General features: G+C 44.1%; 1 protein-coding gene across 1 annotated transcript; it reads left to right on the forward strand.

Annotated features, from left to right (window-relative positions):
• The first annotated feature begins 30 nt into the window (after positions 1-30).
• WDR4 (WD repeat domain 4) lies at positions 31-21,324 on the forward strand. The gene is made up of 11 exons (XM_040056351.2): positions 31-152; positions 1,715-1,777; positions 2,538-2,684; positions 5,236-5,392; positions 5,935-6,047; positions 8,508-8,568; positions 9,593-9,691; positions 14,652-14,716; positions 15,370-15,553; positions 16,431-16,500; positions 20,180-21,324. The coding sequence occupies exons 1-11, from the start codon at positions 31-33 to the stop codon at positions 20,356-20,358; spliced, it is 1,260 nt and encodes a 419-aa protein (XP_039912285.1). The 3' UTR covers positions 20,359-21,324.
• The last annotated feature ends 5,258 nt before the right edge of the window (positions 21,325-26,582 follow it).

Below are 26,582 nucleotides of genomic sequence, written 5' to 3' on the forward strand. Positions count from 1 at the left end.
ACGCCATCCCGCACGTGGCGGCGCGGGCGCATGGCGGGCGGCGATGGCGGCGGGCGCAGCCCCGGGGCCCGCCCGGCGCTGGCGCTGCGCGGGGCCCTGGCGGTGGCGAGCGGCGGGGGGCGGCTGCTGGCGGCGCGGCCCGGCCGCGGAGGGTCAGTGCGGGGCCGGGGAGCGCGGGGCGCGGGGGGGGGCCGGCGGGTCCCGGCGGGTCGGAGCGGCGGAGGCCGCCCGGTGCTCCCTGAGGGGGCTCGCGGGGGTCCGTGTGTGGCCCCGCTGGCAGCGCGGGGAGCCGGCGGGGCAGTGCGGGAGCCGCCGGCCCGGCTGCGGTTCGTGCCTTTCCGTGCTCCTTCTCAGCGCTTTCTGTTACGGAAACATCACTTTTAAACTTTCCAGCCTCGGTTTTCTGTCACGGGTGTGCTCCCCCAGTTGGACTATATATAGCATAGAGAATATATATTTATATATGTGTGTGTGTGTGTATATACACACATAAATAAATATATAAAAAATACAATTATATATATATAACTATATATTCTATATATAGTTATATCGAAATGTATATATAAACTATATATAAATATATGCACACATATATATACACATGTATGTATAACTTACAGAAAACTTGTGTATATATAACATATATGTGTATATATTTAACATATATGTAGCAGATGTATGGCGTGGATGTGTATGACATATTTAAAACTATAAGTGCATAGAACGTATAGGATATTATTTTTTATATATACATATGTAATAATGGTCTGGTTTATAAGGAAGGTGCATTTAATAGCTCCAAGGTGGGTGCCAAGAGGATGGTGCCAGAGTCTTTCAACTCCCGGTGCCCAGTGATGGGATGAGGAGCAGTGGCCATAAAATAAAATGCAACAAGTTGGACGTCAACAGAAGGAAGAATTTCTTTATGCTGAGGGTGGCAGAGCTCTGAACAGCTGCCCAGGGAGGGCACAGAGTTCCATCTCTGGAGACATTCCAAACCCACCTGGATGTGTTCTGTGTCACCCTGCCTAGGCAGGGGGTTGGACTGGGTGATCTCCGGAGCTCTTTTCCAACCCAAATGATTTTGAGATTCTGTGCACTGTCTGAAGGGAGGTGTCAGAGGATGGGCCAGGCTCTACTCGGTAGTGCCCAGCAATGGGACAGAAACTGATGCTCAGGAAGTTTCACCTGAGCATGAGGAAGAACTTCTCTATTGTGCAGTGACTGAGCACTGGATCAGATTGTCCAGAGAGGGCACGGAGTGTCCCTCACTGGAGATATTCCAGAACCATCTAGACACAATCCTGTGCTGTGTGCTCTGGGATGACCCTGCTGGAGCAGGGAGGTTGGAGCAGATGACCCATGGTGATGCCCTCCTGATTGACCATCCTGTGATTCTGTGACTGGGTAAATGCTACTAGCAGCTCAGCTGAGTCTAACAGAAGTAAAGTTTATGTAAAATACAGGGTTACTTCACCTGCAGAAGTGGATTTCCTTTTTGACATGTGCATACAGTCCAAAATTATAAATTTCTGCTGCCTCTGTAACAAACACTTTGGGAGCCCATTTGGGCAGAGGTGGTTCCTCAAGATGGGGGGCAGTTGTGCAAATAACTTTGAAATAAGAGCATCTTACAAGAGTTGCCACTCTTCTTAGTTAAGCTCCTGGTTGTTCTGCTCCCAGTAATTTGAGGTTTGTTTTTTCCTTGCAGTGATGAGACTCTCTTCGTGTACGATTGCAGCAGTGCAGAGAAGCAGCCCCTAGGAGAGAAAGGGTGAGAAAATCTGCTCTTTTCCTGGAGGGTGCATCTCAGCTTGTGTGGCAGTGAAGGCAGAAAAAGCCACAGGATAATTCCTTGAGCAGCTGGAGGGTTGGTTTTGCTAACCCTGATGGATAGATATGGATCTATTTTCTGTTTCTATTTCATCCAGAGTTTCATGCCATTGTGTACCTTTTTCTCTTGGTTTTTTGTTGTGTTTTTTTGTTTGTTTTTTTGTTTGTTTGTTTTTTTAGTGAAACAGCAGAGGCAAAATCAAAATCAATAATTCTCTCTCTTGTTAGTCAAGACATTTGTGGAAAAGTCCTGCATTTTTTGTTAGACATCTAAGACCTGAAAAACCCACAAAGCACTTGCATAAGTTCTCCTCGAGATCTGTTCTCTAAGTCATGAGAGTTCAAAACACACACGCAAAAGTATTTTTCTTAGCTTAGATTCAACCACTGGCCATTGTTTTACTTGTAGCCAAACAGGAAACATTTTACTGTTTCCCTCATAATTTATATCAAGATGTGCCAGCACAAACTTGTTTCCTGAGAAGGTTTTAATGCAGGTTTAGACCTTCTATCAGTTTCCTTTGTCTTGGCTTATTTCTTTGCATTAATGTCCACATTGGCTCAACATTTTAAGCAGAAATAAAAGTGTTTAAAGTTTTAATTTGTTCCTCAAGCTCCTGGTGGTTTGGGAACAACAACGATTCCTCAGGGAATTTAGTAGCTATCAGGTTGTGAACTGTTGGTCCCCTTCTCTCTATTAGGCAGGATGGAAAAGGGACAGATAAAGGAAGTGATGACATCCTGGCTTTTGCCTTCTCCCCATCAGGAGATCATTTTGCCCTGACAGATGACAGCAAACGCTTGATCCTGTTCCGTACGAAGCCTTCCTGGGAATGTGTTAGTGTCAGGTAAGGAAGCAGGATGGTGCGTGCTGTTATGGAGTTGTGGCTGATGGATTTAGTGTTCTAAAATGGGAGCATTTGGGATGCTGATATTTGTTATTGCTTAGCTTCCTTTTTTTTTTTTTTTTTTTTTTTTTTTTTTTTTTTTTTTTTTTTTTATTCTTTTGCTCAGACAAATTTAATGTTTTTGGGAATTCAGAGTATTTCTTGAGATTTGATGTGTGGTCTTTCCCTCACCAAGAATGGGAGTGCAGATGTTTAATATCACTGTCCAAGGAAGGATAATTTCTCCTTATTCCAAACCCAGTGGTTTTTATCTTTAAGAACTAAAACTTTACCCACTCTTGGTACACTGGGTTGGGCCTGTAAGAGTGATGCCAAGCAGTTCAGTCAATGCATTCTCCGTTCCTTCTGATTTTGAGGAGTTTTGGGGATCACAACCAAAAAGCTGTAATCTTTCAAAAAGCACATCTTTAGGGATGCTGCAGCTGCTTTTCTTCAGTACATTCCTCTTGAGGAAACAGCCTGTAGCTGTCCACCAGAGGTCCTCCAGTTCCAAGTTTTCTGCTGCTGCTTGTGATAATTCTCTGTAGAAAAACCAGGACCGTGAAGGGCTTCCTGAGAAAGCACCTGAGCTTGTGACATCTCTGTTTCTGTTGGTCTCTGACAAATGTGAAACCCTCAGTGCAAAAAAACCTCAGCTCTCTGGGACTTGGCTGGACCAGTGGGGTTAAGCAGTGTTGTAGTGAGGAAGTGGTGGTGCCATGCAGCTGTGCCAGGGGACGTTTAGGTTGGGTGTTAGGAAAAGGTTTTTTACCCAGAGAGTGTTTGGGCACTGGAACAGCTCCCCAGGGAAGTGGTCACAGCACCAGGGCTTACACAGCTCTAGAAGGGTTTGGACAACGCTCTCAGGCACTGGGTGGGGTTGTTGGGGTGTCCTTTGCAGGGCCAGGAGTTGGACTCAATGATCCTTGTGGGTTCCTTCCAACTGAGGATGTTCTGTGACAAAACCAGAAATGCCCAATTCTCTTCATCCTGCCTTCCCTGCTGTCGCTAGAAGATACGAAGATAAAATGATACACACTCTCTGACTCTAAGAAAAAGGCTGAAGAAGAAGAAGTTTATTATTTACAAAGACCTTGCTTTTACAGGTTTTGAAGAATGACCAGGGATTGGAGAACAAGGTTACCACCTCTCCATCCCACTGGCCGGGCTAGAAGTCCATCAGTTGACTCCCATCAGAAAGGAATGTAGAAAACATGATGTTTACAGTACAGACTGTGGGAAATTCAGTTACAGAGCTGTAAACATATCACAAAAGCTCACATAATACGGCAACACCCTGCCTTGTGTGTCTTACCTGTAATGTGCCACTGGATAATTGCTTGGTGTTTTAGTTTCTGCTGAAAGTTTTACTTGGACCATGACTGGATTTTTTGGGAATGTCATTACCTCCTATTGGGAAACTGGGAATACAGGCAGAAGGCTTTCTGCATGGATAACAATGCCAGACTTTGAGCTGAGTGACTGGTGTTGGTGTTTTGTGGCAAGCTATATAAAGATCTCACACAGTGCTGGCTTTTGTAGTCAACTTGAGTCAGACAAAGGGGAATTTTGAATCTTTGTGCTCAAGATCACAAGTACAGTGAACTTGGAGCTGGACTTTCTGTTGGCAAAGTAACCTTTTCTGGAACTGTGATCCTGTTGTTGTGGTGCTGCTTTAAACAGCCACTAAAACATCTGGGAATTTCTCTCTTCCTATCTGAGGCACAGTGTGTTGTCCTCTTGCCTCCACATGGCCACTGAATTTCAGAGGAGGTGAACATAAATACCTGTTTCCTATCTTCCTTGGTGCCCACAGTCCTGTGCTAACACACAGGATGTGTTTGCTGACATCTCTGATCCTTCTGTTGATCTGAGCAGTTGTAAGAAACCTGTTGCCTGCTACACTGGCAACTGGAACCATGAGATGACGGCAGATGATGAGGGAAGCTCAAGAGTTCAAGATCAGAACTTTGTCTGGACAAGGAATGTGAAGCCTGTGGCTCTGTGACTTGGAATATGACGAGAAAAGAGTTCAAGGCTCTCCATGAAGCCTTTACAGTACAGAGTGGCAACTGGAGGAGAATTCCTACACAGTTTTTAAAAGTGTTGCTGCAAAGGACTCCTAATAGGACAAATCCTACCGTGTCTTTTCTATGTGTTTAACTCAAGTTTTTATGGTGTAGAGTGCAAGGAAGTCTCTCAGCCTTCATTAGAGTTCTGGCTTGCTGCCTGGGTGAGGTGCTCAGTTGAGAAAATACCAAAGCAAAATGCAGTCATGCAGCTTTTAATGGTCTCCTGTTCCTCTCCCCACCCCAGGTGTTTGCTATTACATAAATTCACTCATTTACTGGACTCAAAGGTGCTGTTTCAGCCCCATAATGTTATTCTCATCACTGCCATTTCAGTAATGTTTCATCTGAGAACTTTTTGCCCGGCGTCTTGGTCTGTTTAACTTCCAGACTTGCTGAAGCTGCCCTGCAGAGCTGTTCAAGCTGTGCCATTTGTCTTCCAGGTTCGTGAACAGGAGATGCACATCCCTGGTTATCACAGCTGCAGAGGATAAGATTTTTGTTGCAGATAAGTCTGGTGATGTCTATTCTTACTCAATAACAGAACCTCAAGCAGATGGAAAACTTGAGCTGGGTCATGTGTCTCTGCTATTGGATGTGGTAAGTGCCTGCCTCTGTGTATTTACAAACCTGCATTCCTGCTTGGGTCTCTCATTGTTGCTCTTGTCCCAGATTTGTGGTTTGCTTTTTTTTTAAAATTATATAAATTAAATGTGGCCCAGATTTCTTCCTACTGAGTTTTGTGTTGGCAGAGTTTGGTAAGGAAACAAGCTTGTGAGTGTTGAAAAAGTCTTCATGTTGCAGTCACAGAAGTCTTGGTGGCAGAGTGTCTATGGGAGTTCACCCACTCTGCCATGTCAGCTGAGCTCCTCAATGTGATAAGTTTCTTTTTAAGATGCAAGGGGGTTTCCAGCTGGACTGTTGGGGCTCAGTGGCTTTCACTGGACCTGGAAGTCAGTGCTGCTTCTCTTAGTGAGTGAGAAAGTTACTGTCACAAAGATTTACTCTTCCGTTGTTGGTGGAAAAGAGTGGCTTAGTGTTTGTACCTGCCTTTTGGGGTGAGGAGATAGGGGTTTTTTTGTAGTTAAGAAGAATTTCAAGCCTTGAACTGCTGGGCACTGAAGCTCTCCCTTTCCCCACAGGCCCTGAGTCCTGATGACCGGTATATCCTAACTGCAGACAGAGATGAGAAGATCAGAGTCAGCTTGACAAAGGCTCCCTACAGTATTGTATCCTACTGCATGGGACACAGAGAGTGAGTGCCTTGTGTGCCAGAGCCATTGTGTGCAGCCACTCCCTGCACACCACCTTCATCCACTCTCAGTGGGTGAAATCTTCTCCTCAAATCACACTAAGCAACAGCTTGGTCTGTGATAGAGTCATGGAATGACTTGGGTGGAGAGAGACCACGTTGAAAGTCATCCAGTCCAACTCCCCTGCCATGAGCAGGGACATCTTCAACAAGATCAAGTTGCTCAGAGCCCTGTCCAAGCTGGCCTTAAATGTTTCCAGGGATTGGGCTCTACCACCTCTCTGCACAACCTGTGTTTCACCAACCTCATTGTAAAAAATTTCTTCCTTACATTGAGTCTGAGTCTGCAGTGGGTTTAAAGCTGTTATCCCTCCTCCTATTGCAACAGGCCCTTCTAAAAAAGTCTGTCTCCAGCTTGTGAGAAATGGATCTGTAGGGAATTCTCAAAGCCTGACAGAAGGCTCCCAAAGTCCTGTGCATCTGTGTGCAAACCTTGAGATAAAGTGTGCTGACTGAGAAAGGAATAGGACAGACATTGTTGGGAGAGGATTTGAACGAGAAACAAGTTTCAAATGATGACCTTGCAAATAGACTAGATATTTTGGAGAAACAGAACTATGAAAGATGTACTGTACCAAACCCACGTGGGCTATTTGAATAGATGATTGGCTTAGGAGCATTAGCAGCATTGTGTGGCAAAAGCTGATAGGCCAAAAAACGCTTATAATGTATTGTAATTAGGAAATAGTTTGGCTTCTGATTGTGATGGGGTGAATTGTAACATCTGTACTCTCACCCTTCTCATGAGCCTGAAAATGGAATAAAAGTCTTTAGAACTCCTTTCAGGCGCCCCGTCTGGGTCAGAAAAAGGAGTTTTCCAACAGCATCTCTCATAAGACCACTTCAGGAACTGGAAAGCTGCAGTAAGGTCTGCCCAGAGCCTTCTCCAGGCTAAACAACCCAAATTCTCGCAGCCTTTCCTCAGAGCAGAGGTGCTCCTGTCCTCTGCTTGTTTTTGTGGCTCCTCTGGACCTGCTCCAACAGCTCCATGTCCTTCTTGTGCCCAGGACTCCAGAGCTGGACACAACCTCCTCTGGGGCCTCAGCAGAGCAGAGAAGCAGAATCATCTCCCTCCACATGCTGGTCACAAGAGGCTCCAGAAGTTGCTAGCTCAGGATGGAGCCTATCTTAGGAAGGGAAGTCTTAGGAACTGTCTTTTGAAGTTTGAACATACGCTAATTAAATTAATGTCATCTCAATGCAGGTTCTGTGGTAACACAGACAAACCTGGCTGTGTCACCAGGATGGATAGAGCTTGCCTGCCTGGACACCAAACTGCACTGTGAAATCTATTCCAGGAAGATGGAGAGAGTCTGAAAGAGCCTGGGGTGACAGGACAAGGGGGAATGGCTTTGAACTGACAGAGAGTAGGTTTAGATTAGATACTAGGAAAAAAAAAATTCTTAACTGTGAGGGTAGTGAGGCATCGGCACTGGTTGCCCAGAGGAATTGTGGATGCCCCATCCCTGGAAGTGTCCAAAGTGTTCACTAGTGGTTGCAGAGTGGAAAGCAGTGTAAATTAATTGAAATAGATTCAAAAGTTCAATGTTTAAATCAGATTAATTATTCAATTTTAAAAGGGTTACATAAAGTAATAATTGTCTCGTTTCACAGTCCTGGATTTTCTTCTCTCAATGGGGCTCATGATGATTCTTGCTGGATCTGTTGTGCCTGCTTTGTCCTGGAAGTTTGTATTACAGTGACCAGATCTCTTCCTTTTATTTTTTCACTCCATGGCTTTGAGGCTGTGCCTGTTTTCAGAGGCAAGACTGCCCCATTCAGGTCATGTTCTGCTCAGGTCACTGTATGTGAGATTGGTGAGCTCTGAGATAATAATGATCCCCAGAAGTTCAGGTCCTCATTGCTCACCAAAGACAAAGCAGGATCACCAATTTCTGGAAAACAGAGCTTCTGGCTGAATGTAGGCACTGGTAAACTGCCACATTAAAATCCTGTAAAGATTGCTTTTAAATGATCTCCCAGCTTGACTGGAGAGATGTGGCACTCTGGAGGCTGAGCCATCACTGTTATGTTTTAAAGGATCTGTTGATTCATGTTTTTAATGTGCATCTTGAACTGAGAAAGGGAAATGTGCTGAGTAAATCTGTCTCCACTGGCATTTTTTGATCTAAATGACAATGTTCTCTGGGAGGAAGTCAGTAGAATTCCCTGGGTGCAAATGGGGAAATGTGGTTCTTTATTAAGTAGAATGTCAGTAGTTTGTGTAGTGCATATTTACTAAGTACTGGTGACATTTTCTTCTTCCTCCTAATTATCCTGATGTGGAAAAACTGTTTGTTTATTGTAAGGTTCTCTTTAAAACTGCTGTTTTCTCTTACTCTGTGTGTTTAAAGGCCACGGTGTCAAGCAAGAGAGTTCAACTTTTGACTGCTTTTCCTTTAGGTTTGTAAGCAAAATACTTGTAATACCCAACTGTCCTGACCTGCTGCTGTCAGCTTCTGGGGTATGTATTGCAATTTCTCCAAAAAAGTGTTGTTTTTTTGTATGTTTGTATTTTCAAATTATTATTTATACTTGTGTTTTGGCCAAATTCCTTGGGATACTTGGAATAATCTCTCATGGTTTACAGCACGGCCTCCCTCCTCCTCCTGCCCCCTTTTTCTTGGTTCTGTTCAGTGTTCAGCCATTCTGTTGCTGGATCATATAAGAACCTTTTACTGTGCTTATAGTAAAAGGCATCTTTGGGATGGTGAAATTACCATTAACTCTTGCTCTGCTTGGATGAGAACTGTAGCAAGGAATCTTCCCTCCCTTCCCTCCCCTCCCCAGCTCTTTTCCTGAACTGATGGCATCCTGCTGCCATGCCACACGTGTACAGACACAGAGTTGGCCTAAAAGAAGGGAAACAATATTCTTTGTTCCCCAGACTGCCAAAACTGCGCAGGAATCAAATGATGTTTCCTGTGAAGATGTGAAGATCACAGTAACTCCTGGCAGTTGGTTTCAGCTGCTGGTCTTGCTTCCCTTGTTCTTGTCCCTCTAATTATTGAAGTAGCTCTAGTGCTAGTGCTGCACATGGCTGTGTTTCACTCTTGGCAAATGCTCTTGGCTTTGTTTTTCCAGAGAGGTGTTTAGCCTCTCTTCAGGAGGTTGCTAAATCAAATGAGAATTTGGTTGATAACAAGAGCATGGGGCAGAGAAGGGCAGCCTGAAAGAGTTGCCATTAAAATGCTGAGCACGTGTGTGGCTGTGCTCTTGGAGACAGGCTTGAAATGCCCTCCTCCAGCTACCCAATTTCCACTTCAAAAGGGGAATTAAAATTAGCATGATTGAATAATTTAGAATGCAGGGGGAAATTATGTTAATTAAAATGCTTTATCTGCAATTTGAGGTCTTAACTAAGTGACTATTTAGCAGCTTCTGTGGGGAGCTCTTGAGGGAAACAGGGTTTAGCTGAAGGCCAGGAGAGGCCTCTCTTTGCCTGAGTGCTGGTAGTAATAGACTTGTGTCCACTTCCATCTGTCCAGGACTCCACTCTGAGACTTTGGGAGTATAAAAGTGGAGAAGAAGTGCACTGCTGTCAGCTGAGTACCATCTGTGGGCCTCAGGCGACCAAACCAGACCAGGTATGTCCATGTGTGCCAGTGCTTTTGCTGTTCTCCTGATCCTTGGGACTGCCAAATGTGTTGGTTGCGTTTTAGTAGAAGTGCTTCCTTTCTGTCCACTGGCTTTAGAACTTAAAGAGATGCTACAATAGTCTGGGATTTTAGGGAAGACAGTCCCTGAAATCCGTTCCTGTGCTTTGTGTGAATTTCTAAAATGTTCCAAGCAGTGACCAAAAGAAGCTGCTTCTAATTCTTCCTAAATTTAAATTCTGCACAATGAACAAAGCTTTCATTTGAATTTTTTTTTTTCCCAAAACCACAGGTGTTGTAGTCTCCTAGGCAGAAAACATCCTGGGAAGATCTAAACGTTCACCCATTTTTTAAAAATGCTCAGAATTTCAAGTGTTAGAGTTGCAATTTTCCTGAGCAAAAAGAAGCTTTGTAATATTTTTAACCAGTGACCTGCAGTAGTGCCCTGTGGAGTCAAAACGCTGGGCCTGTTATTTAGGTTCTCTTGCAGCTGGACAGTGCCCAAAATTTAAATGTGTGAGTCCTACACAAAAACTGAACATCCCAGGAGCTCTCCTGAGCTTCCAGCCTGTACGTCACACACACAAGTGTGGGGTGCTGCTGTCATTTGAGATGTTCACCTGATGTGAGCAGTCCTTCTGGTAGTGCTTGAAATCTAGTTTTGTTTTTTTTCTTGTCATTTAATGTGGCATAAGACCAATTAGCAGTGGAATAGCACTGTCCTTGTCCCTGCTGCGTGCATGGAATTAACCCAGCTACTCATCTGCTGGGTTATTTGGGTTCACCTCATCAGCCATGCTGCTGTGTGTGGTTTCTCATGTGAATCTCTGAAAACACTCCATTCCCTGCAGACCACTGCTGCCTCCCACTTGTCAGGTGACTGGGAAGCCACTCATGGCTCTTGAGGCAAATCCACTGTGGAATCCAGATCCAGGCAGAAACTGAATTGAGAACTTCTGCCTTTCCCTCCTTTGCATTGTGGTTTTGGCAGTGGAAGTGTGTTGTGCTTCACCTCCCTGCAGCTGGGGAGCCACTTTCATCACAGCTTTCCCATTTAGATACTGGAAATCTTGGGTGTGGCTTAGAGTTCCTGTTAGCTGGAGTTCAGGGTGATTTGCATATGAATAACTTAACCTGCTCCTTGGACTTGAGAGTCTTCTGGAAAACACACCTGAGCCACTCACCCTTCACAACACATTCACAAGGTCTCTGCCTCATTTCAGCTTGATGCCAGTTCTTGAAATCTTTGAAAAAGCTGTTCTTGGGGGGTTTTGACAAGTGAAAAAGGTACAAGATTGGGTGACAAGCCCATCTAACTGGCATCCACTGATACTCTGGGTGCAGCAGGATTTGAGCATTTTTGTTTTAGAGGGAATAATGGTTCATTTTAAAAAAGTGTGCCTTCTAGATTTATAGGATCACTGAGAACAAGTAAGCAACTAACTGAAGTGGGGAATTCTGGAATTAATATTAAAAGTGCTATTTGTTGCTTAGACTGTCTTGGCATTGTTAAGATGGCTTGTGTGTAAATTAGCAGTGCTTGATCTCACACTGAACCCTAATTCCACTGATTACAAACAAGTTAATAAAAAAAATAAACTATATAATAAACCTTGAATGTAGCACTAGATAAACTAAGAAATGTTAAAAAAATTGTTGCTGCAGGTAGGAAGTGATCGAAGAAAACCTCTCCAACTCTCTCAGAATGTTTTAAAATGTAATTTAGTAATACTTGTCTCCTAATGAAATCCCTCCCATGAGATGTTCTTCATGCTGATGTAGCCTCAGGAGAAATTGGAGGTGCCCTTTGCTTGAGGAGTCTCCATTTAGCTTCTTTTCCTCAGTGTGAGCAAGCAAAGACAAGGGAAGCCCACAAACTATGAGTTAATAAATAGAACACAGCAATTAAGTAATAAACCTTATTCCTGCAGCGCTTTGCAGTTTTTCCATCCACTGCCACGTGTGGTGGTGTTGGAAGCCACATGGTGGCTTGAGTCTGTGAAATCCTGGATACTGCTCACTCTCACAGGTGTTCTGCTGGCATCACAGTGCTAGCAATGCCAGAGGTGACAGCTGGTGACAGTGTTTAGTCATGCTGTGCATCCAGGGATGTCACAGATCACCTCCACAGCCTAGAGTGACATTTGTGGTCTGAATTTAAGGACACAGTCTCTTGAGTCAGCACTTTGCAGCTTGTATCAAGCACAGTGTCTGCAAAGGACTCTGCAGCCAGGGATCACATGGGGACATAAATGCTTTTTCCTTTTTTTTTTCCTGTATTGTTACATTTCCTTTTTATCATTGATAGCCAGTGTGAATGCACTGGAGCTTTAAACACAGCTTGAAGCTCAATGAGGATGGAATCATCAGTAACGGTGGGTCATGTGAGCACAAAAATGTGGGCTTATTTTGCTTGGCAGGTGATGAATATGTGTCTGTTTGGGGAATGTAGGAGTGTTTGGAGCAGTGTAGCATTGGTTTCAGCTGATGGCTTACAGATCCTCAGTTCATTTTCCCACTAGAATGGGAGTAATTCTCTTAATTCCATAGTGCTATATAAATATTTTCCTGCTTCAGAGCCTTCACCTCATCTGATCCTCTTGACAGCAGAAGCTTGTTTAAAGTTCAGAACATGAATTGCTCAACTCTGCCCCAATGCACCAGTACATTAATTTTTTATAGGGTCACTTCTTCTCACAGATGACATCAAAAGTTAATTTTAAGGTGTTGGCAGGCTGATAACAGTGTCTTATAAACACTGACTTGAGTTCAGAGAGTATCAAGTGAACATCTGTTTGTCACAGAATGTTCTTGTAGCCCTTCCTTAACCGATTTCATAGCCTTGTCCTTGACCACGATACTGCTGTGGGTCTTGCATTCATTTTGCTGATTTTTTAACTTACCCACACATGGAAAGAACTTGGAAAGAAGATGCATTTTCCTGTCTCTTTCCAGCTGTGAATAAAACTTGATTTAAATCAAAACAGCCTCCTCCTCCCTCCTCCAGTAGGGTTGGGAGAGAACTGCTGCCCAATTCAAGTTCACAGAACCCTTTGTCTTTCTAACAAAGCACTTGGCTGTGTAGGTGGGCACTTCCCTGCATGTTTGTCAGGCAACAGGCAGAGAGGCAGAGCTTTGTTATTAGGAATAAATAGCACAGCTTTTAAATACGTATATATATATATCTTGGCTTGTTGCTTTAAGTGTCTGAAGAGCCCACTCATGGCTCACAGTAAATAGGAGCTGTCAGTTCTACTCCAAAGCTGTGGTGTAAGTGGCTCCATCCTGCAGAAACAGCATTTAGCCATGTTAGCTACAGAGAACCTTTCTGGTTCAGCCCACTCATCCTGCCTGGTACCTGGAACCATCTTTTATATCTGCGTGAAACAGGGGTCCTGAGTCCCAGTGCTAAATGTGGACTAATAACTTCGTATTTCAGCAGAGTGGCAGGAGATCAGTCCCATCTGTTCCCAGGAGCTCTGAACCAGATCACTCCTTCTGATAATGTTTTTTATTAAGTGCTCCTCTTCTCTCCACACAGGTGGTTGAGATAAGTGAGGAGTGTGTGCATGCTGTTCTTGCTTCCCCCTATGAAATCATATCACACAATTTTTCTCATGTGCTGGAGAAAAAAAACCAAACTTGTTTTCAGCTCTGTTATACCATGAATTAATTTTCTTTCCCACAGTTGGTGTATCTCTTAGTGGTTGCATCATGTGGTGTTGACAAAATAGTTAGCTTCTGGTGTTAAACTTGCTGACTTGAAGTTTTGGAAGCTGTACAGCTTGTTTTGCTTTCCTACATGGATTGCAAAACTGCGAAACAAGCGCCCTGACAATGCCTATACATCAGCTGGTAGCTGCAAGGGTAAAATCCTGTGGTAACTCCCAAATTGACCTTAATTTAGTGAACCAGAGGTTCTGTCCAGTCACCAGTGTTGTGTTAGGGAAAGAGGTGGAGGTTAAAAAAAAGAGAATACTTTAGGATACATCAGAATTCTGCCAGCAGAGTGTCAAAAAGATGCATTTTTCCTGCCCTAAAGGAAATAACTCTCTGCTTCTCTCCTTGGGAGGTTTTAGTCATCAGCAGTGTTGGGGTTGTCACTGCTTATAAAATACACTTGAGAACCAGCCTTTTGCTGTTGCAGTTTTGCCATCCACATTATATAATAGATACTTTTGAAAAAGCGCCCCAGGACATCATTTTGCAGTTTCTCTGCTCCTCCCAAGTTCTTCCCGCTCCAGGAGCCTCAAATCAGTTGTTTTATATTTCAAGTAAAATGGTTTGTGCAGCAAAGGTGCTGCTTCTCTCCCAGATAAAACCATGTAACTTGTAGATTAGGAGTGTGATGTGGGGTTTTTTGCTGTTTTTTTGGTTTTTTTAATGAGGAAAACGGCCTCAGGCAGGCCTTCCTTGTTGTTCAGAACACATTTTCTGTAGAGCAGGACGGCTTCACCCACACTCAGGTTGAGACAGAGGCAGCACAGCAGGGATATTAGGGATATTAGCCATGCATCACTATCTTCGTTTTTTAACAAACAGAGCAGCAGCTAATAGCTTGTGTTTGTAATATCTCAGCTGCTGGAGTGATATTCTGCCTGAGCAGGCTTAATGTCAATGTTTTTGCCATTAGCATTGCAGGAGAGAGTGTTTGAAGGTGGTGTATTTTCCTTCATCTGTTGGTTTTTCTGCCAAGAGTAGTTCGCTCAGACCTTTACATTTGATCTCTGGACAGTGTGGAAGGGAGAAGCGTGGAAAACTTCGTAAAACAGCAAACACTGGTACAAAAATAACCTTGACTGCAGTTAGAAGGTAATTAAGTTGCTTAACTTGCTGTAAATTAAGACATCTGCTGAATTTTAAAGGCTCATCGTGAAATGGAATATGAATTTTCTGCCCATAAATGGTCTTAACTTAGAAGGATTTTTTTTTTTTTTTAAATTCCTAATAGAAATACACCGTGTCCAGAATAACCTACTGCTGTCAAGGTGGTTATGTTGCCATTCTGTGTGACGGGTAAGAATAGATGGAATAATGCCTATAATCATCAAAGCATGCAAAGGCATGATTTCCCTGCTGGCTGTCCTGGCTTTCCCTGAGCCTGGAGTTCTTGGTTCTGTGGCTCTCCAGATGCCCAGGAATGCCTGTGGCCTCCCTGGGAGCCTCTGTGTCCTGTACTTGCTCTGAGTGCAGAGGGGAGTGCAAGGCTTACTTGCCTTAGTTAATCTTTGTAGAGTTTGTGATTCCTTTCCCTCAGTGGAGGAAACACGAGGCTGGGATGTGCAAGAGCTGGGGGATGTTTTATTTTGGCTGGTGCTCAGCTGTATATTCCTTCAAGTGCAACCCTGTAGGCCAGTGTGTCACCATGCAGCACTCCTCATAAAAGTTCTTAGTGATCCTTATGAAATTCCCTTTACTACCCTTTCTTTTAAAGAGGAGGCAGCACTGGCTGCTTTTTCTTTCACATAACACTTGAAAAGCTGTTTGACACTTTGGGTATTTACAGCTTCTGACTCAGCTCATGTAAGCAAACAGCATTTGAAGTGCTCATCCTAACCACTTGGCTTTGGCTCTGTTTGGAGTTAGAGTGGGTGTCTGTGGTGTGCTGTACAAGTGATGGCTGTAGGTGGATTTGGTAATAATGGTAATTAAGTTTCTCCTCTTAAAAGTATTCCCACAGTCTACATCTTTCAGCTCGATGTCACTGCCCAGCAGCTGGTTTACAAACAGCAAATCTCTCTGCAACACAAAGGCTGGGACATTGCATTTGAGGAACCAGGAGACCTGTGGATTTTGCAGGAAGACAAGGAAGCTCCTCTTCTTTTGTACAGAGCGTGTGACGGACAGTGGAAGGTATTTTTAATGCTGAAAATCCCGGGTGTTTGGTGATGTCTTGAGGCCACAACAGAAGTGGAGTTTGCTGTTCCATGAAAGCTAAAAAGGCACCTTTCTTCCTGTCTTGAGATGGAGTAAAAGCCACAGATACACATCTCATTCTTCTCACCCTTGCATGATGCAAAGGTGTTAAGATCTTGTTATGAACACCAGTGTGTCTGTTCTCAGCTAAAGCTGCCATCTGGCACAGCAGGATCAGGGTGTTTGTCAGCACTCAGGACTTTGAACCATTGCCTGAGCTTTCTGTGGGCTACACTTGATGATTTAAAAAAAAAAACAAACCCACAAACCAAGAAAAGCCCTTTGGGTTTGCTCAGGAATGCCTTCCACACAGCTTTCCTTGTGCCTGCCTCTGGCATCCTTTGCAGGGCAAGGCATTCTGGGAGCAGTAAGGGAATTACTTTCTTTTCAGTGAGAACAGGGAATCAAATTTGGGCTATGCGCTATCATGTTCCCTTTTATTGCCTATTAAACAACTCAAAACTCATTTGTTATCCCCAGCTAATTATGGTCTGGTTGTGAAGTGGTTTTAAATGAAACTTCAGAGTGTGTTCTTTGACCCTAACGTGTTTCCTGGGATATTTCTTTTCCTCATAGATTAGTAAGTGGGAATCAATTTCTTTGTTCAAATGGTGAAGCTTTCCTAGCAAAACTTGAGATCTCAGGCCAGGTTTCAATAACAGTTCTAGAAAAACAGCCTGGAAGAGACCTTGGAGGTTTTACACTTGCTCTGTTTCACTGCACTCTTCTGAGAGCTGTTGCATTTTTCAGCATGCCATGAAACTAAATTTTCTATTAATCCCAAAATAACATGCAACTTTCCTTCTTTTCCCAGCCTGTAACTGATGACAAAGGATTACAGAAGATGTCAAAATACATTCAGGACAACTGGGCAGTGTTTGAAGGTGAGAAATTAGGCCTAAGGGTTTAGGGAATGCAGTTTTTACAGCTGAAGCATAAGGTTTAGAACAAGATTGGAGTTCGGGTCAGTTCAGCTGGCTGCTGAAGTCACTCAGTCTCCTCTGAGTTTCATCACTGTCTGCTGTGGAAGTCAGTGCAGATAATGAGGTGTGTTCAGGTCACTGTTATCACAGAACCATGTAGGTATTTAAAGCTGAATTGCAGCCTTACAACTTTTCCATGGACACCTTATCACAGGGATGCATCCAAACAACCTCTGGCAGGGCTGCTGGAGTCTGTCTTACTGCTGTGCTATCAAACACTGGTGTTTGTTTTCTTGTCTCCTGCCTGGGTGTGAGGCTTTTACCACAGTGGAGACAGTCAGGATGGAGCAGCAGCTCTGCTGTAAAGACGGGCTGTTGGGTCCACCTTGGCAGGGCAGATAATGTGGAGCCTGCTGTGACTGGAAGCTGTGACCCTGCATGGGACAACAGATGACATTGCTCAGTGTCAGGGCTGGCTCATTTTCTTCTTGCTTCCTGCCCCGCTCGCAGTCTCTGTCAGAAAAATAATGCCTGGTTTCCTCATTCAGAAGCACGCTGTGTTTCCAGGATTTTTTGTATTATTAAAAAAAAAAAAAAAAAAAGCTAAAATTATAGCTGCAGGGTAGAGAAAGTGCTGTGGCATGTGCTAAAACCTCAAGTATGTATTGAAACTTCATTCACAGGAATTTCTATCCTGTACTTTGCTGGGAGACTGGAATCTTAAAGAAACACGTTACAGTTCCCACCAGTCTTATGGTTCATGGTGGCCATTTATAAAGATGGAAGAGCTGCAGAAATGCTCATTCTGTTGTGAAATCTCCTTAATATCTGCTACTGGATGGTTAGCATGTAACTGTCATTAGGTTGGTCATTAAATTGTAATTAAGGTGGTGCAGTCTTTGCGAGTCAGGAGCTCCTTTGTAAGGGAGATGTTTGCACGGAGATGTTGCAGACTTGATAGTTAGAGCCAGGCAGATGATTAGGAGGATGAGGTGTGAATGAAAATGAGCACCAAGAAGGAAAGAGAGCAGGCAGGGGGAGAGGTTCTGGGCATAATTAGCCCGTGGAACAAACAAGTGTGAAACTCAGTCACCGGCTGGTCTGCAGCTGGGAAAGGAGCACGGCTCACATAACAAGGTTCATTATCATTAATTAGTAAGGGGAGGCTCACTTGATGAGCACTGACTCCAGTGCATAATTAGTGTTTCAAAGGTAGTTACATCTTCTGTAACAAGTGATCGTTACATTGTTTGAATCCAGTCCCAATCCCTGCATATTGTCCTGTTACAAACTTTTCTCAGTGTCTGAGCTTTCTGTAGGATTTAAGATGCAATGGTAAATCTGGAGGTATCACAGAATCCTGGGATGGTTTGGGTTGAAAGGAACCTTAAAGACACTCCAATTCCAAGCCCCTGCTGTGGGCAGGGACACCTTCCACTACCTCAGGCTGGTCAGGGCCTCATCCAGCCTGGCCTTGGACACTTCCAGGGATCCTGGGGCATCCACAGCTTCTCTGGGCAGCCTGTTCAAAGTGCCTCACCACCCCTCCCAGGGGAGATTTCTTCCTGATACTGTATCTAAACTCACTCTCAGTTTGAAGCCATCGCCCCTTGTACACATTGAACAGTTTGACATCGTGCTGTAACTGATCCCAGAACGGGATTTAGGGCAGACTGATCAAGTGGAGAGCAGCATGGTTGTTCAAACTGGCAGCATGCAATTTCTCCCAGGGCCAAAGGCCAATAAAGTGCAGCATCCCTGAAAGTGAAAGCTTGTCCTTTGCTGAGTACCACAGAGGAAAATTTGCTTTGTTTGCCTACCAAGAAACAGGGATGCTGTTTGTGGGCTCCTGTGGAGTAGCACACTTAGCTTCAGGACCAAACCTTAGCAAGTACTGGATTTCTCTTCATCTGTCCTTTAAAGATTGTGAATTTTGGTGAGTGGGAAGAGGTGAGAACTGGAGATGACTGGCTTTGTCAAGTGCCATTCCAACAATCTTTCAGAAATATGGACCGAGCCAGCTGGTCTCATTCTGTGTTCTCTACAGAAACAATCTGATTAGGGATTTTTGGACAGCAGTTCATTCCCTGCTAAACTCATCTAAACCTACAGTCTTGGGGATGCAGGGAGGAGTATTATGTCCGGTTGTGTCCCGCTCCGGGTGGGAGCTAACCCCCAGCTAGCTCGGGTCAACACAGACACAAAGTTTCCAGTTCGTTTTGGCTTCTCGGCTTGGCAGCTGGACCCAAAGGTGACAGTCAACAGCAGCAGAAGAGAAAAGGCTGGCTCTCAGCTTAGCAGGTTAAAGGATGTTTATTAGCAGAGATCTCCAAGCTCCGAGGCGAGCGGCTGAGAACCCAGCGGCTGAGAGCTTCCAGGCTGAGAACCTGGCGGCTGAGAGAGTTTGCTCCTCCCTCCCACCCCCTATAAGCGGGGGAGGGTCCCAGGGAGGATACAAAAAAGACCACAAATCAGGGATTTCAGGGGGTAACAAGGTGTGCCCACCCCCAAGCTTCAGACCACTAAAATCCAGAGCCAAAGGAATTTCCCCCAGGCTACCTATCACCTGAAGCTCTCTCACGGAGATTTCACAATCCGGGAGGGACCCCGGGAGTGATAGGCAAGCTGCCCCAGAGAGGGGGGTTGGGGCAGAAGGGATGTTACATGCCATGTGAGGTATGGGATGATTGACACAAAACACCTTATTATACAGACAACACAAAAGGGATACAGAATTGGGGATACAGTGAAACGAACCATAACATAAACTTCTTACAAAAATCTAATAAAACAGTTCTGCACCACCACAGAGTATTACCCTGAATTCACAGAAGGTGTAACAAAGCTATTGGAACAATTCTATGTGCTATAGAACACAACTGTTTGAAGTTTACTCCTTTATCCTTCTTTTAAGTTAATACCCTAGGAGAAAATCCAGCTAAGCATCGTAAGGTGGCAACTCCCTTTGTAGTGCTTGGGTCTCAGGGAACAACTGCAGTGCTTCAAAAACAGAAACCCTGAAATTTGCAGGTGTCCAGTGTGTGAGGAGAGCTGTGTCCTCTCTTTGCTTCACTGGGTGGTGCTTGGCTCTGTATGAATTTTTTAGCCTAAAAGTGGAGGCTGTGCCTGGCTGGTGAATGCTGAGCAGGTGCTTGCCAACACAAATCAGGCTTACACAGTGTAAATGTTGATATTTAATCACAGAGTGGTTTGGGTTGGAAGGGACATTAAAGATGATCTCATTCCACCCCGCTACCATGGGCAGGGACACCTTCCACTATTCCAGCTTGCTCCAAGCCCTGTCCTTGGACACTTCCAGGGATCCAGGGGCAGCCACAGCTTCTCTAGGCAACCTGTGCCAGGGCCTCACCACCCTCACAGGCAAGAATTTCTTCGCAATATTTAATCTAAATCTGCCCACCTTCACCTTGAGGCCATTCCCCCATGTCCTGTCACTACATGCCTTTGTGAAAAATCCTCCAGCTCTCCTGAAGCCCCTTGAGGTGTTGGAAGGCTGCTACAGTGGATAGGACCACAGTGAACGAATTGGAATGCCACTCTCTAAAATTACAGTGCAGGGAGCAATCGATGAGACCGCAGAGGGAATTAACACCTGTGTTCTTATTTTGCCCAACTACAGGTTTTGTTGGTGCGGGGAGCTACTACAGCCACCTCTACAAGGCCTCCTTTGATAACATGGACGAGTACCTGCAGAGGAAGGAGGAAAGGCAGCAGCAGAAGAAGAAAAGGCAGGATCTGCAGCATGGTTCCAGTGGACAGGCAAAAAAAAAGATGAAGACTGAAGAGCCCTCACTGTGACTGCTGTGAGCTTGTGACCTTTGCCTTGAGGAAAGGAAGTGATCCAACTGTGAACTGTTTTTATATGAAAAGTGAATTATGCAAAAGGACTGGTTTAAAATTTTATTTGTGTTTCCAGCAGGCTGATGTGACAATATCCTGTTTGCAGCAGATGATGCATTTACAACATACCTAAACTTTCTAGCAAAATACGGTGTTTGTGGCTTGGTCCTGGGAATCTTATGCATGTTACATGGATATTGAAGATGGTCTTTTCCTTGAGACAGGATTTTCTCTTTGCCTACTGTGGTCAGGCTTTCTTTTTCTTTTTCAGGTGAAAACAGCTGATTAAAGTGGATGCAACTTTGTTTTTACTACTTTTGGTTTGGCTTGGTTTTGGGGGTTTTTTTAAAACTTTTTAAAAGTCTGTTAGTTAATGGAACTAACTTGGTGTGCCTGGGTATGGGAAAGGGAGTGTAAAAGAAATTCTTGCTGGGTATGAGAGGTTTTAGCTGAGACTTTGCCTTCTCTGTTTTTATCCTTTAACTTTGGTGCATATGGTTGGGATTTTGCCTAGCTTCTGATCCTTCTGACTTGTGGAATATCTCTATAGAAGAAGTGCAAAAGTTAATTTTGTATGCTGCAAAGTCGAAGCAAAACGTGTCAGTCAACGTTGTGTTATTGGAAGCTCCTTCCATTGCAATATGATCCTGCTGGTGTCTGTGAAAATCATTCCAGAGGCCTGGGAGCAAAATTTGGAGTGCATTCTGCTTTTTTCATCGAGAACTTTTCCCTACTTTAATTAGCCAAGAGATACATCTTCTTGAGAAGTTATCAGTAAGAACCTTTCGGGGCCACTTGTTGCTTCATCACGGGGCAGAAGATGTGTTCAGCTGCCAGATGGTGTCATGTTCACGTGGAATATAATGTCCTGCACAAAACCAGGTGTGGAAATCTGTACAGTCCATTAAAAGTACTCAGAATTAACCTGTGCACTGTGAGTGGTTCTCTCTGGAGTGTCTGGACACGTGGAATTTTTGCAGTCAATTGCAGGTGTGTGGCCCAGCTGCTTGGTTTGCTGACAGCTTCTCCCCTCCCTTTCTCCCATGGAAGCTGCTGAATGTCAGTAACTGAGCTCAGCAACAGGTAGGCAGATTTCTTATCTAAATCCCATGCTGATGGCAAGCTGGGATGAAAAACCCTGTAATTTCAGTCTTCTGAAGGAAGATGTAGGGTGAAAACCTCCTGGACTGTACCTGGAACATCCAGAACAGCGGTGCAGCACTGGTGATGAGTATTTTTCTGGGTTCTCAGGAAAGGGTGAGAAGCTGAAGTGCTTTGATATTGGGTAGGAGTGGTGGCTTTTAAAACTTCGTCGTTCTTGTGTTCATTTAATTGAAGAGAGGCTCTAGGGAAAGCAGTTGGGGAAGCACTTAAGGGAGCTCAGCCTCAGATTGTAGCTTTTATTTGGGAGTAGAGTTTACTGGTGTGCAGATTCTGTAAAATACCACCAGAAACAGGCTTGTATTCACACTGTGAACCAGACAGGACAGGAGGAAAAGGTTCTGTGTAGATCTTTTGTGATCTAGCTGTGAACAAGAAATGATCCCATGATGAAGCTTGCAGACACCATGCAAACTCCAACATTTTTCAACAAATCTGAATCTGCAGCAGGAGCCTGTATTGGGTCACTTCCAATCCATTTTCTCACTTGAGGAAAATCTGAGGAGGACACAGGTAAATGCCTTCAGTGGTTGGTTGCAGATCCTGTGTGTCAATATTGTTAAACTCCTAAAAGATCAGAGACTGCCGTGGCAGTTCTTATTCCTGAGGGATATTTTTCCTCAGCACAGGATAGACCTTGACAGTGATCTCCACTGGCTGGAGGCACTCCTGTGATCCTCACCCTGCTGCTCTCCTGGAAGAAACCCACATTTTCCTCCAACACTTGAACTCATGACAGATTGCAGTGTGTGGGAGTGACGTGAGATGTGCTATCTGGCAGATGGCTCAGGCCTTTTTGTTCTTCTTCCTGCGAGTTCTCCTTTCCTATCCTGTTTCATGTTTCCTTTTCTGCACGCAGCGGTTCCTGAGCTCTGGTCCTGAGACCACGTGTGCCTGTGCATTGCTTTGAAGGGCTCTGTGCAAAGTGATCAGAGAAAAGCTTTTGCTGCAAGGTCTAAACCCTTCCTTCAGATGTTTTCCAATCTGCCTTGTCTGACTGCAAAACGCACACAAATCATTTAAAAGGAGCGGATACCGCTGCTGCAGAGAGGGAGACAACACTCCTCTCCCTGGTATTTGAACTATTTATTTCTAGTGGTTAAACCTTCTGTCACTTGCTTGTGTTTATTTTCTGAACTTGAACCAAGGCCTGTCTGTCTGGCAGAAGGGGGTGGGTCACTGAGGGTGTAGTTTTATAGCAGGACTGGAAACCCTCAAACCATTCCAAGAATATTTGTGGGCCACATAAGTTCACCCCACTCTGCACTGAAGCTTTTTGTGGCCATTGTGCAACTCCCCTGCTTCTCTCCAGAGCTCTGACAATCCAAGGAGCTTTTAAAAATGTAGGTGGGGGGAAAGGTGTTTCTTTTCCTCAGTATTTCAAACCAAAACATATCCTTCCTTGGGGATTTCACAAGAACCCCCCTCAGCAGCACATAGTTGAGCAGAGTGACCTTTTATCTGTCATAGCAGGAAGGAACCCTAATCAAATGCAGCCCAGAACTATGCTTTGGAACACTCCTTACATTTTTAAGAAAACTTTGAAAACAAGCTTGTTCTATAAACAAAAATGTCTGTAAACAAGGATGTTCCTTTCTTTAAAAAGAAAAACCTAACACAATGTAGTTGCTTTATCTCCAGGCTAATAAAAAGTTGCTGCCAATTTCAGTGCACTCCAAAATCTGCTTCATCTTTCTTTGCTGAACTATTTTATGTGGAGTGTTTTGATCTGAGGGGGGAAACACCCTGTGGGTTTAACTCTTACTGCTTGTACCTGCTGCCATCAGTGAGTGGTGTGAAAGCAGACCAGCGTGACTTGGACTGGGGTGAGGGAAAGCACAATGTGATCTGTCAGTAGTCGTGGATGCAGAGGCTGGAAAGAGAATTAAATGTTGATTTTAAATGTGTTTGCACAGGTTATCCCCCACTGCTGCATGCCGATACTTCTTTCTATATTCTAGTTTTCCCTTCTTTTCTATTAATAGATGTGTTTTTCTATTAATGGATGTGTTTGCCAAGATAGATGTGCCCATGGGCATGACCTGAACATCCAGAGGAGTGGCTGCCCCTCATTTCCTAACCAGCACTTACAGCTGGAACAGCTGGAACAGCTTTTGGGAAATGTATTAGTCAGTGCCCATTGGAAATGGGAGTTGGGTGCTGTTGGTTGCTTAATTCAACATTGAATTCAAACAGCTATTTATAGCTGGGTGGAGGTATTAGCTCCAGAGAATCAGCACGAAGCAAATAGAGGTAGAAGCAAATTGAACTCAGCCATGGAGCCTCCCCTGCTTCTGTCAACAGCAAGGTTCCAGCTGTCCATGGAAAAGCTTTGTACAGTTACTCACCTGTCTGAGATTCATCAGATTTACACCTGCAGGCAGGATGTAATATTTCTGCATGTTGCCCATAGGGATAACTGGAATTTAATAGCTTTATCTGGCATGGAAATTCTGATTTTGAACTGTCAGACCTAATCGTATATATATGTGTGTATGTATGTATATACACATATACAGATAGAAATATATACATATATGTGCACATATTTAAATAAATATGTATTAAAATATATATGGATATATGTAAAAAACATTTTTTCTTGCAAATATATTTTTTCTTACATATATATTTTCTATACACACACATATATATATATCCATATGGATATATATGGATATAAAAAAATACGTGTGTAAGAAACCTCCCACCAAAGAAAAGAAAACCCTAACTATTCATGGACCCAAACTTCTAACAGAAAATAAGGAGATCCTCACCATGTGTTGTATCACCCTTTGGCTTACGCTTCATTTGTACATGGGAAAGGAATTATACTGCATACTGCATGTGACCCTCCCTTCCTCAACTTCCCTGGGAGAAAGAGACAACCTCAGTCCTGTGAAATGTCCAGGGAGCAGCACAGTTTGGAGTTTTCCATGCCTCGTGTTAAAGAAAATATGGTATAAACAAGTAGCTGTGCTGTTAATCCTTTCTGAAGTTGATTACTGGAGGGAGGCAGTTATAAAACACAATATTCAACGTGAAAACACAATGAAAGCATCCATTTTTGGCATTCCATCTGTGCAGGTTTTCAGGCTTGCAACTTGATTCACTGCCTTTACAGCTGTGCTGCAACCCACCAGCGTTTTCTGCTTTTAAATAAGGGCTGTGTTACTGCATTTTCTCATCAGCATGTTGTCAAGATGTCAACATCCCATATAAATTCTGGTTAGTTTTTTGCAGTGCTGGGTGCCTTGGATGCCTCCACTGACATCTCCCCTTTATCACTGCAGTATTTCACATAGCAGTGCTTCCTTTGCTTTGTAATATTTTAAAGTTCAAGAAAGGCAGACTGTGACACACCAGCTATATCAAATTATAAACATTGCTCTGATTTTTTTTCCTGTTTCCTGGCATGTGGAAGATTTCATATTATTATTATTATCTATGTGCATTTAGTTTTACCTGAAGTAATAACTCATTATTGCCTCTTAAGTCAACAGTATCCAGAAAATAAATCAGCAATTTGAAAGTGAAAGCTTCTTATTTCCAAGGTAATCATGACTGTAGTAATTAGTCACTAAGATTTGCGTGTACTGCGCTTCTGGAATATTTTACTGGGAAATTCTTTTAGTAAACAAGGCAGAACTGTTCTGTGTCAGGCAACTTCTAGTAAGAGCAATACAAATCAAATGGTGCTTCTCAGCTTCCCTGAAATCTGTGTGAGTTTCTTTTGGGAAAAGAGCAGCTTTTACCTGCTTGTCTTAATACAGGGACTTTAATCATTGCATTGTAAAACTGAATTTTAAGCCTTTTCCCCTCTCTTGCCACCGCCTTCATTAAAAGTCAAAAAAAGCTCTCCAAAACCCCAAAGCGACCAAACGAAACCCTCAAATGGCAAATTAGAACAAAAGACCCCAGTGATCCCTCTGCTCAGTGTAAAGCCACCTAAATAAGATTTCAATTTTTTTTTTTTTGGTCAAAAGTAGTCATATCAAATCAAGCTCTGTCCCTTCTCTCCATGATGCTGCCCGGAGGAAGTTTCAGCCACTCCTCGTTTCGCTTCAGCACAGGTACAATCTACAATTAAAAAAATAAATAATAATAATAATAATAAATATATATATAAAGAAAAATAATAAAGATAAAATAAATAAAAATTTTAAAAATAAATAGTGTTTCACCTTTGCAGCTGCAGAGCCCCCTGAACACACCCACAGCACTCAGTCAGGTGCAGCAGCTCCGTTTGGATGTGTCCAAGTCGCCGGCACGGAAAAGCTGCTGCTGCATTTTCCTTTCCTGATTTCCTGTAAATAAGCAGCGGGTATATCCAGGAAGGCACTGCAAACCAGTTGCCTAAAATCAAAAAAGCAAGAGGTTCTTTTCTCCCTGTCAGCTTTCTGTCGTGCCTGCTGGGAAATCCAGCAGCGTTGTGGAGGCAGCAAAAGTGAGTCCAGGAATGAATTCATCTCAGCTGCTGTGGCTCTCAGGAGGTTCCCAGGACACTTCCTGCCCTGTGGCCTCCTCACACGTGGCTTTTCTGGCACCACAGAGGCAATGCCCTGTCTCACTCCTTGCCTGCCCTGTGCCACCCTGCCCTGGCACCTGGATTGTCCCCCAGAGGCTGGGGGATGCTGTCTGTGCCCAGGGTTCGTGCTGCACCCCTTTTTGAGGAGACAAGGCACGGCAGGAGCTGCTCTCTTCAGTGGCTGGGTGTGGAAAGGAGGCTGCAGTGCCTGCTGAGGGATGTGGGAGCCATCAGGGTCCTACACCCAGCTCTCCCCTCTGGTTTGGTGTGTCTTCTCTGCCCAGCTCCCCTCACTGCATCCCCCCTGTGTCAGGGGCTTTCCCCATTTTTCAGGTGGTTTCAGGGTCCTTTGCTCCCCTGCACAGCTCTGAGCTAAGCCAAAGGAAGAGATGGAGTCTTCAGGTTTAGATTTTTCAATGTTGCATACTTCGTTTATTGTTTCTTATCTTACAATTTTCTCGGAGTCCGACAAGATGTTGGCAGCTGCATGGAT

The sequence above is a fragment of the Hirundo rustica genome, chromosome 2, assembly GCF_015227805.2.
Source record: "Hirundo rustica isolate bHirRus1 chromosome 2, bHirRus1.pri.v3, whole genome shotgun sequence".
In the NCBI taxonomy this organism is placed as follows: Eukaryota; Metazoa; Chordata; class Aves; order Passeriformes; family Hirundinidae; genus Hirundo; species Hirundo rustica.